Source organism: Diaporthe batatas, assembly GCF_019321695.1.
Source record: "Diaporthe batatas strain CRI 302-4 chromosome Unknown Contig00006, whole genome shotgun sequence".
NCBI lineage: Eukaryota > Fungi > Ascomycota > Sordariomycetes > Diaporthales > Diaporthaceae > Diaporthe > Diaporthe batatas.
The window spans coordinates 1,576,258-1,591,883 of record NW_025408553.1 but is presented as its reverse complement, the minus strand read 5'-3'; the positions used below and the strand labels follow the sequence as shown (position 1 = coordinate 1,591,883).

Below are 15,626 nucleotides of genomic sequence, written 5' to 3'. Positions count from 1 at the left end.
AAACATGAGATGTGGTAAAATTTTGGTTGAATTCAAAGACCTAGTTACACGCCTGTTCTTAACTTTGCTGCTGAAAAAGGCACTCTTGGGTGATGTCCTGGTCTATGTAGTAGTGTACCTAGGTCTATTTCGAGTAGAGGACTTCCGATTGACAAACAGAACCGCAAACCAGGGTCAATTTACTCATGGTCAGAATCAACGCCATCACCTTCATTGCTATGCGTGAACAACGGCACTGTTTGTGAAGGACAGGTGGGGGAAGAGTGGAGAATTCAATTCATACGCAGCTATGGAAGACGGACTCCAAGTACCCAGGTAACGTTAGCAACTTGCTGGTCTTGGCAGCATTCGTTGTCGGCGAGACCACACGTTGAGACCGTCCAACAAGTACCGAACCTAAATTTCCGAGTACCCTGAGACCCTGCCCCAGAAAGGCAAGGCTCATGTTGCATAGAAGTCTCGCCGGAAGAGTGGAGGCCCACGGGAAAATAACCCCGCCTGAGTCAGCAGTGGCCAGCCAACTGAGGCCCTTTGCTCTGGGCATCCGACATTGAACCCCATCGAGACATCTGGTGCTGGTCAGCCCTGTCCATCGACAGACGAGGACTACCCTAAAATCGCGAAAATTTCATCATTCGTCCCATTCACACAAAGTCCCTCGGACCATGGACACATGGCATTCACGGCTTATCCACCATGAACGTTTTCGTGCCACCCGCCGATAATGAGCTTGGGTGTATCTACACTCCGCTCAAGGATTTAACAGTCGCATCCGGAGACATAGTAGACCCAGAACAAGATACCTGGGCCGTCCGATGCGTCAAATTGGAACCCGGACAGAGGACTGACCCTCTGAGATGTGAACTCGTCAGCTCACATTTGGGGGTCATGCGCGGCAACTACGAGGCCTTGTCATACACGTGGGGTGACCTAAACGCAAAGACCACCATATTCTTGGATGGCCGACCAGTGCAAGTGACACAAAACCTGGCTTGCTCTTTGCGCCATCTTCGGTTGCCTCATGACGGCCGCCTTTTGTGGATCGATGCGCTCTGTATCAACCAGGCGGATGGCGCCGAGGTTAATACCTACGTTCAGAGAATGTGGGCCATCTACGAGGGATCAAAAAATGTCGTGGTGTTTCTAGGAGAATCTACACAAGAAAGCGATAAAGCATTGCAACTTCTCACTCATTTGTCGGGTTTGTCAGTGGTGGCAACCGAGAGACATAGTCAGATCAACCAGCTGCTGGAGGACAACCACAAGTCATTGCATTGGACTGCGCTCGAAAGGTTAATGCAGAGGCCATGGTGGAGCAGAGCCTGGATAATTCAAGAGTATGCTGTTGCACCGCGAGTCATCTTCGTATGCGGTTTAGCCACTCTTGACGGAGAAAACTTTGGCCACGCAATGGATTACCTGATGGATTACAGGTACAGCGCGAGCATTCCGCACCACTGGCAAGAGGCGGTGAGGAATGTGGCTCTCACTGGAATCAACCACCTGTTGTCTATTCGAAAACAATACCAAAGCTCAAGTCCGCAAGCGAAACCATCCCCATTGGAGATTCTGTACAGGTCCCGAGGCTCCCAGGCCTCAGATCCCAAAGATAAGGTGTACAGCCTCTTCCGTCTTATTGCTGAAGACCCAAGGCTACAGCCAAATTACAGCCGCTCAGTCGAGGAGCTTTACAAGGATGTGGTGAGAGCCATAATTGATAATACGGGGACTCTTGAGATCCTTTCTCATCATAACTCGGGCAATCCACAGTCGCACAGCAGTATGCCGTCTTGGTGCCCAGACTGGACCGTACGACGCGGATCTCACTACCTGATGCAAAGAAATCAATACTCAGCTGCTGGAAATACCACTGCCCACGCAGTAATACACGGTGACACTCTTAGAGTTAAGGGAAGAGCTCTGGACCGCATCGACTTGATATCGAAAAGGATCAAGTACAACGACTTCAAGAACAGGCAAGCACGACAAGCAACCATAGAAAGGCTTTGGCGACTTGCCGCAGCAAAGAGAGATTCAGAATTTTCTGATTATCAAATGCCTGACGTTCCGGCAGCATTCTCAGAAACACTTTCATCCTTACGAAACCGAGAAAAGGGCCCTGCTGGCTCAACGCCAAGCATTCTGGACCCACGCACCGTGCAAGAGATGTGGAATGCCTGGTGGACGTCTTGCACAAAACCTTCCTCGCTGACTAGCTCTGGCCGTAAGCTGGCCAAGTCATTCGATGATGCCCTGCACAGGGCCATATATGGCAAAGCCTTTTTTATTTCACAGCAGGGGCGGTTTGGTATCGTCGATGCAACAGCTCGAGCCGGCGATACGGTTGCCGTGCTGCTCGGCGGGGAGGTATTATTTGCACTTCGAGAGACGGGTGAAACCAATGACTCCAATCCAAGTGCGGGCAACAATACTGATTATAATCTGGTTGGTGAATGGTGAGTCGCCCTTGACCTACATGCCTTGACCTTATCACTTATCATTTTTGAGCGCAGCTTTCTACACGGATTTATGTCGGGGGAAGGACTTGACGGTATGACGGATGCAGAATCGTTTGATGATTTCTGTCTTGTATGAAAAACTTCTAGTTTCCGAGGGACAGATTAAAATCACCGCCCTCGATACCTAGGTATGCAGAACATGCAGTTAATGACAACACAGCCCTTGTGAAATGCTCAACCCCCCCCTCCAAATAAAGACCTGGAGCTCCAGCGCCAACAAATGCCACATCAGCTGGACTACTGTACCACTTGACAAGCCGTTGGTGGGCAATAACCGTGATTACACGCGTAGCTGCATAATCCCAGATAGCTGTCGTCCTCCCATGGCAGCGGCTTCCCAACCGTGCCCGTCACCGGCGGTGGGTTCACCTGGGCCCCGTAGGAGGTGCAGGTACATGGTCCAGGTGGGCAGTAACCAAAGTTACAACAGAAGCTGCAGAGACCGACATAGTTCCCTGGTCCAGTGCCTGCGTTGCATACTGGGCTTGGAACCGCAGAGGTCGTGGAGCTCGAGGTGGACGAGGAAGTTGTGGTGACGCTAGTGGTCGAGGTGGTCGTTGGCGGCGGTGTTGTGGTTGGGCTCGACGTCGAGCTTGTTGAAGTTGTTGTTGTTGGAGTGGATGTGCTGGATGACGTCGTATTGGTAGTTGGAGTCGACGACGTTGTTGTCACTGTGGTTGATGTTGCAGTTGTGGTCGGCACTCCCAGGGATGGGGTGGCTTTGCAAGTGGTGACATGCAGACCAGCCGTCAAAGATGCCAGGCCATCAGGGCCGAGCGGATCAGAGGCCTCGTCTGGCACAGTCCCAACATACGGGTTGAAGTTGTAGATGCCACACGGGCAGACGTCGGAAACGTCCTTCAGGCTGACAGAGCTCATGACAGTTTGGCCGTTACGCTCCAGAGAGAACTGCTGCTTGCCAATTTGCATGTCCAATTGGTAGGCTGAGATTCCAGCCGGCGCACTGAAAGACTGGACATTGTTGCCGGACTTGACTGTCACAGTGCCTGCTGTCTTTAACATCGACACGACGAAGACGGCGTCAGCGAGAGTCTCATAGCCATTAGGACGGCCCATGAAGTAGTTTCCTGAGCTGTTGTCCGCCGGGACCATTGTGGTGTCCGTGGCATCGCAGTTGATATCTCGCAGTGTTGGCCGGTACCAATAAATGAGTTGATCAGATTCGACGTAGGAGTCAGCGGACGTCGCTTGGTCCTTGTAAGCCGAGATGAAAGGCTTGGCCATGTCCATCCAGCCTCCATGAGGCCTAGATTGCGAAGTTGTCAGCCTTCTATAGCCACAGAACACAGGATATTCTTTACTCACATGTCATTGGTCCACTTCGAGTTCCCGTCATCTGTGTGCTTTGAGGATAGTGGGCCAATGTAGTGACTCTCTCCATAATCGTTCCAAGTAACAATCTCGATGAAACGTGGACCAAGGCTCAAGATCTCATTCCATCGGTCGTACCAAAGCAAATCTCCGGGGAACACCCAGTTCTTACTGTACGGAACCTCCTAGAGTACAGGACCAGTATTAGTTTGAGGTGCCGACTGTGAAGAGAAGAAAGAGCCTGAGGTCATGCTGAGAGGAGTGTGAATTGAGAATGCATTGGCTTACCGGCCCGAAATGGGTGCTGAACCACGGAGAAACAGCTGTGACTGCATTAGTGCCGGGAATTTCATATTGCTTGGGAGTGACTCACGAGCAATGTATGGCTTGCCAGCAAGCGCTTTGATGTATGCTTCATCACCTTCCTCGACGGTGACATTGCGGTCAGGTGTAGGTGCCTTGTTGTTACCGTTGTTTGGCCAAGCCTGGTTACAGTGAGTCAGCGTGCCGGATCATTCACTGGGCTGGTGGGCAGCATGAGAAAACACACCATCCAATTCAGTGCACCGTCGATAGTGGAGAAGTTCGTCCCTTGTTCTGGGTGAAAGTTGGGGGCCCAGAATATCGGTGCACCTGCAGCAGTGCGGATCGCGTTCACATCAACTCCATCGCCAGCAAAGCTGGAAGCGAAGATCTTGCCGTCGACGTAGAGCTGAGACTTGGGATAGGTGGTGGCATACTGCGCAATCTTCTGCCCAACCTGGGTCCCTTGGTTTGTGTGGTACCAGTTGAAGTCGAATGAGATGAAGACCTTCATGTCGTTGTTGGCGGCAGACTGGTAGGCGAAGCCCAGCTGTTGGTCAGTGTACGGGTCAACGCCGATGTTGAGGGCGAAGGCATCGATGCCGAGCTCTTTCGCCCGCTGCATATCGGAGTCATAGTCCGCTGGACCAGTGCGGTCGGAGACGATACCAATCTGTCATCTCGTTAATCTTGGATGAGACCTGAAATTGTCTCTGAGGCCCGGGCCTTGATGACACCAAGCCTGAGGTTTATGTTGGGGAAGCATACCATGAAGTGACAGAAAACCAGTCTGTCGGTATTTTGACGTTGATCAATTGCATGACTGGGCCTAGCAAAAACAGGAGACACGATGGAAAGCAGAAGGACTGCGAATAGATTGATGACAGACTTCATCTTGGATTCGTCCCCTTGCTAAAACCGTGGGGTGGTCGAGACTGGATCAGAGAACAATGGTGTACACAAAAGGTCCACGATGCATTTTCTGCCGATTGTGAACTAGATGCTTTATATCAACTTTGCTTCAGCGTTTGTCTCTTCACCCTGGTCACCTCTGAATAGTCCGCCTACGGAATTCACCACATGCTCGTGGGTTGCATCACCCACATACAACCCCAAGACCACCACATGAACAGTGCGCGGCATCTTTCCTCCCTTGATCGACTCAGGAAGTGTCTTTAAATCCCACCGCCAAGTATCAGAAGACTCTTGCCATGAGGTCGGGCAGAATGACACAGGATGAGATCCTTGGGTTAGGTTGCGGGTGACTGACGTCGTCACGACCCTTTCACCACCAATAGACGGTGACCTAACGGGGATAGTCATGGTTTGAAGTTTTTCCGGTTTGGACGAATAAGAAACAGTAGTTACGCCACATCTGATTTATTGTTACTTTGTGTTACCCTAGCCATGGCCGCCTTGAATCCGAAGAGCGGGCACAGCCGAGTCCCGTACCTAGGTAGTTCAGTTGCGCACTGTGGCTTGACTGTTTCTTCCTCCGCGCTGATATAAGCGACAACGTGACAGACGACATTGAAGTGGTCATCGGAAGAAGATATAAGATATCGGAAATCCACCCTCGTTCTGTGAATAAAGACCGACCCCTTGCTTGACAACGCTTCCACGGGATCTGAAGATTGAAATTCACTCACATCACTGTCATAAGCCACCGTGGCAAAGAAAACGACATCCGTCTTCAAAGTGCCTAGTAGCAACGAGAAGCCCTCACGATTGGAGTCCATCGCTGCTGTGCCGCATGACAACGATCAATGACTGTTGGGGCTTTGGATAGTGGCTGCGCTCCAGATGTCCTCCTGCCATTCGTTGACCTCCTTGCTTGAGGGAGTGTAAGCCGTCCCCCGAGAGCAGACCTGCGGACGACGGAAATCTTCCGTTACCAATGAGGGACCGAAAAAAAAGGATGAATTGCCTCGGCTGACTTAATTAACAGCTGTCTCATCTGTTGCGTCCGCCGGGGCCTCGTGGATTACATGCCTGCAGGAAGGTCAGCTGCGCTTCCGACAACCGAGAGTCAGGGGCAAGCCCCTACTTAATCATTCCCAACTGGATGGGCACTAGCCTTATTGATGTGCTTTTGAAGGGTGGTTAGCACGTGCCCCATGCAGTGTCAGATTGGAACGATTTAACTGAGTCGTTCATGAGTGGAGGAAGCAACGATGTCGATTGGGTGACAGCGTGGCGTAACAAGAGACAGCTTACCCAGAATGGACTGAGCGTGACCACTTCCCCGGATCCAGCCATCTGTCATTTCCCCGGACCACTTGCGTTCTGGAACGTGTCTGTATGCGTGGCCGGTGATACAACCTGTTGACAACGTTGCCTCACCCACTCTTCCGTTACACATCCAACCACTCAAGTGGTGGTGTGAAGTATGGCAGCCCATAGACCCGGCGAGCCACAGCCATTGGCCCAGCGATCCGGACCGACTCCGCACACGGCCGGCAGGACCGCCGCTAACCGGTTAATTTTTGTCAAAAGCGCGATTTCTAGCTCCTCTCCCTCGTCCATGGAGCACACGTAGCAGATTCTGAGTCAAGACAAACAAAAAGCAAAAATGTTATGGTCAATCGACTTGGGACTCGAACCCAAAACCTCATCATCGCTTCTTTAGTAGGAGTGATACACGCTACCATTGCGCCAGCCGACCATGCCTTTCCATCCCCAAAGTGGTCTATATGTAAGTGGGACAATTGTACAACCTGTCCGAATCTCGAGGTAGTTGGTGGATCGACGGCGGGGACTGTGGTCCGGGAGTCGGAGTGGTCATCCGTGATGATTGTCGCATTCGCTTGGTACCGCAATCCGCGTACGAGTGTGGACTACGAACCAACAATAGCAAACGATGGTCACCTTGGGCCAGCTCATTGCATGTCTTCCCTAAAGGTACGCCACGTCCAGCAGCTGGATTTGGGAACCATCATCCTCCCTAGTGAGAATGTCATAGCGTTATGGCAGTACAAAGGGATGAGGCCCATGACCCGCAAAACACTTGCACACTGCAAGTGACCACATCGGCAAGCGGTGCCACTCAGAATTGTAAGCGGTGATACTACATACCTAGGTAGGTAGGTACGGACAGATGCCAGTCCACTGGTACCGATGTATTCCAACTTGATGGCGACCAGTTGACACCATCAACTCCACTCACATGGCTCGTCCCTCACCGCACTCCATCCTATGCTTCTTCCAATCCTTCTTCTGGCACTCAGCAGAACAGTACCTCACCTTCAGGCAACGCATGCACTTCTTGAGCGGGCCACCATCCTTGGCCTCCACAGTCCCACAGTTCCTACACCGAAGGGTCTCGTCGCCCTGCACGCTCATCCCGGAACCGGACGAGGCCCCCACCACACTGTCGTCAACAATATCCTCGACAAACGGGACAGCATATGTCGGACTGATCGCTATGCGGGTCGCAAACTGTGAGGCAACATCCCACTCAGGAAGACCGAGGAAGTTTTCGGGCAGCTTCCCCGTGCCGCAGCTGCACAGCACCTGCTTCCCCATCTCGGTGCTGAGGGGGACGGTCGCGCCGGGCCTGGCATACTCACACTCGGGCGTGTGGGTCCAATCTCTGCAGCGCTCAGCCAGGGCCGGCAGCACCTTCTTCCAGAGGACGAGCTCCTCGTCGTTGACGGTAATTGTGCAGGCGTCCAGCTCCCGTAGGATGAGCAGAAAGGACTCGAGCTTCCCACTCTTGATGAGCTCCACCGTGAACGGGATGACTGCCGCGTCGAGAACCACGGTGGCATTTGCGCCGTCCATACGGAACGCAGAGACGAAAATCAGCATGTGGACGCCTCCTTTTTCTGGATGGTGGATCGCGAACAGTCCTGTCTGCCCGCCCTGGAGCCCAGATGCGAGCATGAACATGGTAAAGATGGATTCTTTGAAGTTCATTCGTGCAGACGTCGCCAGGCCGGTGCTGTCCGCTTCTTCACGGAGTTTTCGTTCTCGGGCCGAAAACGTGAAGGATGTCAAGGTCGTAAGGAAGCCCACACGGGACTTGTCGGTGACGTCGAGTACGGGTAAGTTGTGGAGGTTGACGTGCGGAATGTTGAGGGGTACTGGGATTGTCTGGTCTAGCCGCGGAGTGAGGTCCGAGTCTGCCAAAACACTTGGAAAAATGAAGTCATCTAGAGTTTGAGAAGTCGCTGGATCGGCCAAGGGTGCTACAACCTCAACATAGGCGGATGTTCTTGCGACTCTCATCGTGCTTCCATCCTTGACTACCGGAACTGGGAAGCACAACTGATAGACCGCTTCCCTTTCCCCGAGGACTATTTCGAACATGAAAGGCGAGATCTTCCGGACATCGACAACTGCCTTTTCAGAGAGTAACCTCTTTCCATCCGGCGCTGATATTTCCAGGCGGCCTGTGATAGTGATGATGCTGCCAGATTCGTCAAGATCTGCGGTAAAGGAAGTCATGCAATCCTGTGAAATTGCAGGCGCGGCTACGGTCGCAGAATTTCTGTACAGTGAAACCTCGTCCAGGCCTGGCCGATGCCTTGTGATGTAGACGTGACTATTGTCATTCAGATCCGTCTCGTAGATATTCATCGTGTCACCCGTCGTAGTGTCTCCAAATTGGAGCTTGTTGAATAATAAGGCTTCTGAAACCCCATTTTGCAGACAAAGAGAGACTTTGGTGCTACTCGGGTCCACCTGGAGAGCGTTTGAGGGCACTAAGAATGAGGCAACCAGATCAGAGCCCCCAGACCAAGACGAAAGGTCCTCGTCCACGGCCAGGACAAAATCTTTGTTCTGTCGATCGCCCCTAGATGAGACTGTGCCAAAAGTGACCTGGACATCGGGAAAGACTTGGTGCCAGATGGTTTCATCCCCTTGGACCAGCCTCAAACTTCCCTCGACGACAAAGGCGAGCTTGTTCACGAGGGCTTCCTGGGAAAGCTTCTTCCAAATTTCCGCAGGAATCAACATCGTAACGGCAACAGAATCAGGAACGTGAGACCAACTGGTGAACAAAGTCCCATCAGATACTTGGGACACATTTTGGCCAGCTTCTGGCAATGTAAGCAAGCCCTGCCTTGACATTTCCAAAGAAATCGCCTCTGAGTATTTCGAGCCAGACTTCAGACTCGAGTCTTGCGTGATCTCAGCGAGGGCATTCTGGAAAATCTCTTTCTCATCTGTATCAACACGTTCTAGAAGCCTTCGAATGAAAGCAACGAAAGCCCCCGGGTGGCGATAGGGGTAGGTATCGTGTTGGAGCCTGCTGCTCTGTTGGCTGGCTGGGAGGCTCACGGAACCAGAAATATCCTCGTCAGCAAACATGGCTCGGTGGATCTTTTGTATGAGGGCTGCAACGGTGTCTTCCTTCACTCTGAGCCGCGGCAATTGGCTGTTTGGATGAGACAGGTTCTCGAGGGACTTCCAAGCAAAGCGCCAGTGGACATTTTGACGGTCGGATTTCGACTTGACCGCAGAGACACCCAGTCTGTATTCGTCCACATTCGAGATTGCAGTCGCGTTGGTCCAATACTCCACAGGGCTGATACCAAGGAGAGTTGCGATGGTTCTGGTTTGCCCGCAGAAAATCTCATCAAATTTCGCCTTTTCGCCCTCTGTGCCACCCTGGTTGGCCTCGGTGTATAGCGTAGCCCACGGAGCTGGCTTCAATAGCGGTGCACCAGCAATCAAGATATTCAACGCTCCCAAGGATTCTGCTAGATCAGATGTATCAATGATATCGAATTGCTTCGGAGCCACTGCATGCGGTCCATCTTCATCAAGATCGAGTTCAAGGTGATCCATAGCAAGCTGGCGTCGATAAACGCCCGCTGACAGTTGGCCCGTTTCGAGATAGTGCTGGAGGGTAATACACGTTGACAGACCATCTGCTGCGATGAACCGCAAAGTCAGGTGTCTCTGTGACATCTCGAAGAATGCCTGAGACCATTCCGCGAACTGCTCCTGCGCAGCTGCAGCAAAGGCGAGTTCAGAAAGATTGTTGTGCTCGTCGTCAGATTGGTCCCCTGCAGTCTCTTTGAGTTGCACACTCGCCGTTGCTAGGTGGTAGCCCAGAATCGGGTTTGAGAGGGGGGAAAGGACAAAATGCTCTGACAAAGTCGCTGCGAAGAGAGGATTTGGGATATTCGTGTCCGCGGACACTCGGCCTGTCGTTCCCTTTTCCCACCACGAATTTAAAGAAGCTCTCATCGCTTCGTTGACCTCGATTCCAAGAGGCGAAGCCGCCCGCATACTCCCTGAAATGATCTCCTCGCTTCCAAAGATCTCATCTCTGTGGCTCTTCGAGTGCTGGAAAGCAGCCTCGAAATCGGCTCTGTACTGATCCTGGCCCCTATTTTCGAGACACTCTGCGTACTTATGCCAGATACAGCGAACAGAAGAGAGGGTCGATGCGTTTCCAAAGTGGAATCTGCCTCCATAATCGCTCTCCCTCCAATCTTTGAGCGAGACAGAGGCAGTCAGCAAGGCGGCAAGATGTGCTTTGAGAACTTCAGCCGACTCTTCGTCTAGAAGAAGGTGATAGTATACATTCCAAAGTAGCTGGGGCTTCACTCGCTCACGCTGAGCGAACAGCAAACTGAGGAACAGCGCATTTCGAGCTTAGATCAGTCAGTAATCGCGCGAATATCAGCAGAAGGTCTTGTATGAACATACCGATTATGGCCTCCTCAACATCGCACGACGTGATGTCCAGGTTCCTGGTCGCTGTGGCGCAGTCAGCTCGTGCCATGGGTGACTGAAAAGTGCAGCATAGAACTCACGAAGTCCCTTCTCATGGTGTGCTGTGAACAGTATGTCTCGGACATCTCCGGATGCAAGCAGGAGAATGTTGGCGTCTACGCCTTGGGGCACGTTTTGTGTGAGCGACACTGCAGGTGCGCCACCAACCGCAAAGAACGGACGGACAACTCGAAGTACCGTGGGTGTCAGCATCTCCGATGTCACCTCAGTTCATCTAGTGATTGTATGGGTTGCCGATCTTTAGCTTTGCCTTGGTTACAACCATAGAACAGTTTTCATGGAGCCTGCAATGACGAGTGAACCGCCAGGTTGGGCTGGCACTGCAGGTTCAACTGCGGGGCACACGTTGGTAAAATGTACCCTAACCCTGAGGTATCGCATACAGCAGCATGCCAATGTGTTCATGGATAAAGACCATTCAACACATCTTGAATTATTCAGGTTGTTGTCGAATTAAGGTAGCTTTGCTTCTAATCTCCATACATACCAATTGTATGTGCCCAGGTTAGCATCTTCATGCGCCTGGGCAGCAGTGAACGCCTAAGAGCGCGTTAAAAAGGAACACGATGCCAATAACGGTTCAAAGACAACTTTGAACACCAAATGTTTGTGAGCGCATTGCCTCAGCCTCGTGAAGGAAGTACATGAAATCGCATATATTTGAGTTGAAAATTTTCATTTGTGATGGAATGGCTGCATGATGTGACCTTCATCGTGCTGGATTCCTGGGGATGCCAGGTCGTTGCAAACCTTGTAAGGCAATGCGAGTGATTTCCGCCGCGGCGGCGAGCGTTCAAAAGCTATTATGGACACAATAACCAGGTATTTTTAACACATCTATTTATACACGACTGGGCGAACAGGGTGGAAGCCAAAACATGAGAAGCCCACAGTTCCTGCCACGGAGAGTAAATGACAACAAACCGAATTACCTCGACTACCTTACCGGCGCGGGGACAGCCCCGACGGAGTCCAGAGGAAGGCTATACCCATTAATAGTAGCGTGCTCCCGGTCAACAACCGCAGTATTTATTCCAGAGCGATACACCCTTGGCCACTGGTTGGGTGAAGGGCTGAGCTCGTAGTCGTGCTGATCGTGAATCTGCTTGAAAGGGCCCCGAGCCATCTCAGTATCGTCGGTCCTGGTGACAGCAACGAGAGTGCTGGTCTCGGTACTGCCGGTACTCTTATACGACTTCTTGCCACTCCCACCACCACCAATCGTCATACGGTCTGACTTGCCACTCGGGTTTTTGGAGGAGTCGCGGGAAAGTCCAACAGTGCGCAGAGTTGCAGTGAGGAGCGGCCGCAGCGGCGGCAGTGAGGCAGAGATGATGCCCACTCCCGTCTCGACCATAGTCCAGATGATGAAGTCTTTAAGGCGGTCTAGACATATAACATTAGCTTTGTCACCGACAACCATCACAGAGACCGAGTCTAGGGAAGACCTTCTCCGCAAGGGGTAGCCAAAGGACACCCGCAAAGCCTCAGGAAGGGACTTACACGTGTAGTCAGCGTGAGCCTCACTGAACAGCTGAACAGTCACGTTCAGCTTGATGATGCTGGCCACTATAACCAGGGCACCCAGCATGAAAACGCCGCTCAGGGCGATCTTTTGCGATCTACTAATATGCAGCTTGTACACCTCGTGCAGGGGAAGCACCATAATGCACAGGTCGGTGACGATATTTGGCACGGCGTTTCCAATGAAGAAGCCGTTGTTGTTGATGCACTTGGAGTTGGGATTGACCGCGGGCTGGAGAGCGAGCTCCCAGGCAGCGTGGATGGGCGTGCACTGGAAAATAGTCACCAGAACGACGGTGAGCCACCAGGCTGCCGTGAAGCCTCCCAGACCGATCAAGCCCCATTTGATGAATTTGGTCGGGAATATGCGGAAGTACATGCAAAGAACACTGGCCTTGATGCATGCAATCACGGACGGATAGACGAACCCGCCTATGTAGAGGCCCTGTGGACATGCCATGTTCAGCACGAGTCCAGAGCGATTCAATCACCCCACAAACAAAAGAAAGGGCAAGCAAGAGCTCCAAACACAGGGGTTTTCTCACGAGTAGTGTGCTCTCAAACATGTGCGGATCCTCCATCAGAACGACAGGCAAGTGCCTCCCGAGACCACCATGGAGTACGATCAGGTGGGTGCCGAAGCCGTAAAGGGCCCAGTTGAAGCACTGAAGACAAGAAGAATGTTTGCGTCAGCGGCTTTGGTCGCTCGAGATAGGACACACTGGGGCGTACGTACAACTGCAGCAAATAAGAACCAGTCGTCGGCGCCTATGCCAAAACCGGAGCGCCGAAGCCGAACCACAATGCGGAGGCCGAAGAAGAGAGTTGAGATGGCAGCCATGGCGGTGATTGTTCTCAGTACTTCGGGCCCCTCATCAGCCGCCAGGTACTCGGGGGTAAGAATCGAGGGATCGATTGGAGCAGCCATCTCGTGCCAGTGAACGATGTTCGAAAAACCAACGAAAAGGGATGAGAGCCGGCGAGAGTCAACAGAGGGGGCACAACTGCTTCAAAGTCCAGCCTGATGGGATAGAACGGCTTCTAAACTACTTAGTCTACTCGTGACCATTGTGTGAATGCCTCAGTCCTGACGCAACTCGTCTGCTCCAGCACCTTTGTATCCAACCACACGCCGCCGCAGTTGACCCGAATGGACTCTGGCCGCGGCCATATGCAGCCACTGACTAGCATCGATGGTAGAGGGTGTCATGGTCGGGCAGAGGATCCCCAGGAATGGCCAGCATTTGGCGCCCACGGGCTCTGGGTGGTATTGTTAGAGTGCTTGCCCGGCTTCCCCAACTGGGCGCGACTAATTCTCTCCCACCGCCGATGTCGTGCGGTGCGGCTGAAAGTAGCCTTCTATTGCCGGTTGGTGTTGATTCAGGGCGGCGATGAAGACAGGATTGAGCGATGGGAGCGATGCCTACCTACATCGGGAGCACACTCCGTCCAAGTGATCCCTCGTGGGGGCAAATCGCCAATCAGCACAGCGGATCTTGTGTTCCGGGGATTTTTGTCCATCCAGAGGATCAGATCAAGGATACTGCAATGCAGTACGACATGGGAGAACTTCTTGGTAAGGTGGACTCACTGTATGAATGTCAGCGCTAGTCGCAGCACAGCAGATCTTGTGCTCCGGAGATATTTGAGCATCCGCAGGATCTAATCAAAGGATGCTGAAATGCAGTACGATATGAGAGAAGTTCTTGGTAAGGTGGATAGCCTGCATGGATGTCAGCACTAGTCGCCAAACAGCAGTCTGGTCGCACACAACACCTGCAGCAGGCATCCAACGTCTTGTATCGTCTTACCCGCATGTATCTGTACATCCACCTTACCCGGTCTTAATAGCCTGCACTTATAGCAGGCCAAGAAGACTAGGGTAGCATAGAGTTTAATAGTTCCTACTACCCTCAGGCCTCAGGGATCAATTACTAATATTGGGTACATAGGGACTTTGCCTGTAGAGAAATGCAACCTTATGGACCAATGAAATCTAGTCTTTCCGCCTGTAAATAGGAATGTAAGATTTATTACTATTAATACTATTAATACTACTATTGTGTTACTTTAACTTTAAATTATTTCCCTTTTATAAGGTGTTTTTATTTCTAATCCTTATATAAAGAAAATATATATACCGCCTTTATATAAGGATAAATATATAATACTTAATATTTTAAAAAAGATAATTTATTTTTATAATAATATAATATTAATAATAGTTTATTACTAAGTAAAGGATTTATAAATAATCTATTAAAAGTTTATAATAAATAAAGATTAGAGATTAATATAGTATTAATATTATAAAATTAAAGTATAAAATAAGATAAATTTATATAATACTACTTAAAGACGCTCTAATTAAATAATTATAATTTTAAGTTATTTTATAACTTAAAATCTAATATTAAATAGCTTATACCGTAATATAATAACTATATACTTACTTTTATATAAGGAATAAATAGCTTTATAATAAAATAATTATTAAAAAAAAGTAGTTATTATAAATTTATAAAAAAGAAATTATTTATATTAAATAATTAGACTTAAAACTAAACCTTTTATTTTAAATCTTAAACTTATTAAAATTTAAAAAAGGTATAAAATTATTTTAAAAGAGAATGTGTTCTAGGTTAACCTTATAATAAAGTAAATAGAGAATCTTAGAACTCACGTACTCCTATAACAAAAGTCGCTTACTCTGGCCCTAGGGGGATCTTTAGCCATCAATAGAAGTATATCCCATAGCGCAAGGATGCCAACGTGGCGTACAGTATAGGAACGAACTGCCAAGGCCGTGTACCTAGGTACGGTAGGACTCGAAGGGCTCCAGGGGTTGATGGGTGGCAGTCTGCTTGTAATCAATAGCGCCACTCCTCTTCCAACGTTGCATATTACGAATAAGGACTCAATATGCCAGTGGGATCTGGACCGTTAGTGTGTCTATGAAGAGGTGTGTGGGATTCCCAGATCATTCGCAGCCACGCCGCGCACCCGGCGAGTTGGAGGTGTGGGCAAACTGGGGCTAAGGCAATATTCAAGGATCCCAACTGCAAGCCTTCAAGGTTCCAAGGTTCCCTGTCTCATTGTGGTCGCTCACCCGTTCTCACCAACCTCACTTTCGGCCTGATTTAGCGCTGCACCTTTATTAGTAGCCACCATCCACATATGGCACTACGGCCGGAA

The 15,626-nt window shown here is 50.6% G+C and overlaps 4 protein-coding genes across 4 annotated transcripts; 1 reads left to right on the top strand and 3 right to left on the bottom strand.

The window, feature by feature from the left end:
• Window positions 1–596: 596 nt before the first annotated feature.
• On the top strand, window positions 597–2,460 carry KVR01_005851 (uncharacterized protein; the record flags this gene model as incomplete). Its single annotated transcript, XM_044787353.1, has 1 exon — window positions 597–2,460. Exon 1 carries the CDS (start codon window positions 697–699, stop codon window positions 2,458–2,460), a length of 1,764 nt encoding a protein of 587 aa, XP_044644654.1. The 5' UTR covers window positions 597–696.
• Window positions 2,461–2,756: 296 nt separating this feature from the next.
• On the bottom strand, window positions 2,757–5,048 carry KVR01_006311 (uncharacterized protein; the record flags this gene model as incomplete). The annotated part of the gene is made up of 6 exons (XM_044785282.1): window positions 2,757–3,786; window positions 3,846–4,036; window positions 4,140–4,174; window positions 4,225–4,336; window positions 4,402–4,827; window positions 4,923–5,048. 6 exons carry the CDS (start codon window positions 5,046–5,048, stop codon window positions 2,757–2,759), a joined length of 1,920 nt encoding a protein of 639 aa, XP_044645114.1.
• Window positions 5,049–7,316: 2,268 nt separating this feature from the next.
• Window positions 7,317–11,179, bottom strand: KVR01_005965 (uncharacterized protein; the record flags this gene model as incomplete). The annotated part of the gene is made up of 3 exons (XM_044786025.1): window positions 10,928–11,179; window positions 10,821–10,871; window positions 7,317–10,765 (listed from the first exon to the last, which is right to left on the bottom strand). Exons 1-3 carry the CDS (start codon window positions 11,097–11,099, stop codon window positions 7,317–7,319), a joined length of 3,672 nt encoding a protein of 1,223 aa, XP_044644768.1. The 5' UTR covers window positions 11,100–11,179.
• A 583-nt stretch (window positions 11,180–11,762) lies between these two features.
• Window positions 11,763–13,875, bottom strand: KVR01_005918 (uncharacterized protein). The gene is made up of 4 exons (XM_044793690.1): window positions 13,168–13,875; window positions 12,977–13,096; window positions 12,411–12,876; window positions 11,763–12,293 (listed from the first exon to the last, which is right to left on the bottom strand). The coding sequence occupies exons 1-4, from the start codon at window positions 13,357–13,359 to the stop codon at window positions 11,845–11,847; spliced, it is 1,227 nt and encodes a 408-aa protein (XP_044644721.1). The 5' UTR covers window positions 13,360–13,875; the 3' UTR covers window positions 11,763–11,844.
• Window positions 13,876–15,626: the final 1,751 nt, after the last annotated feature.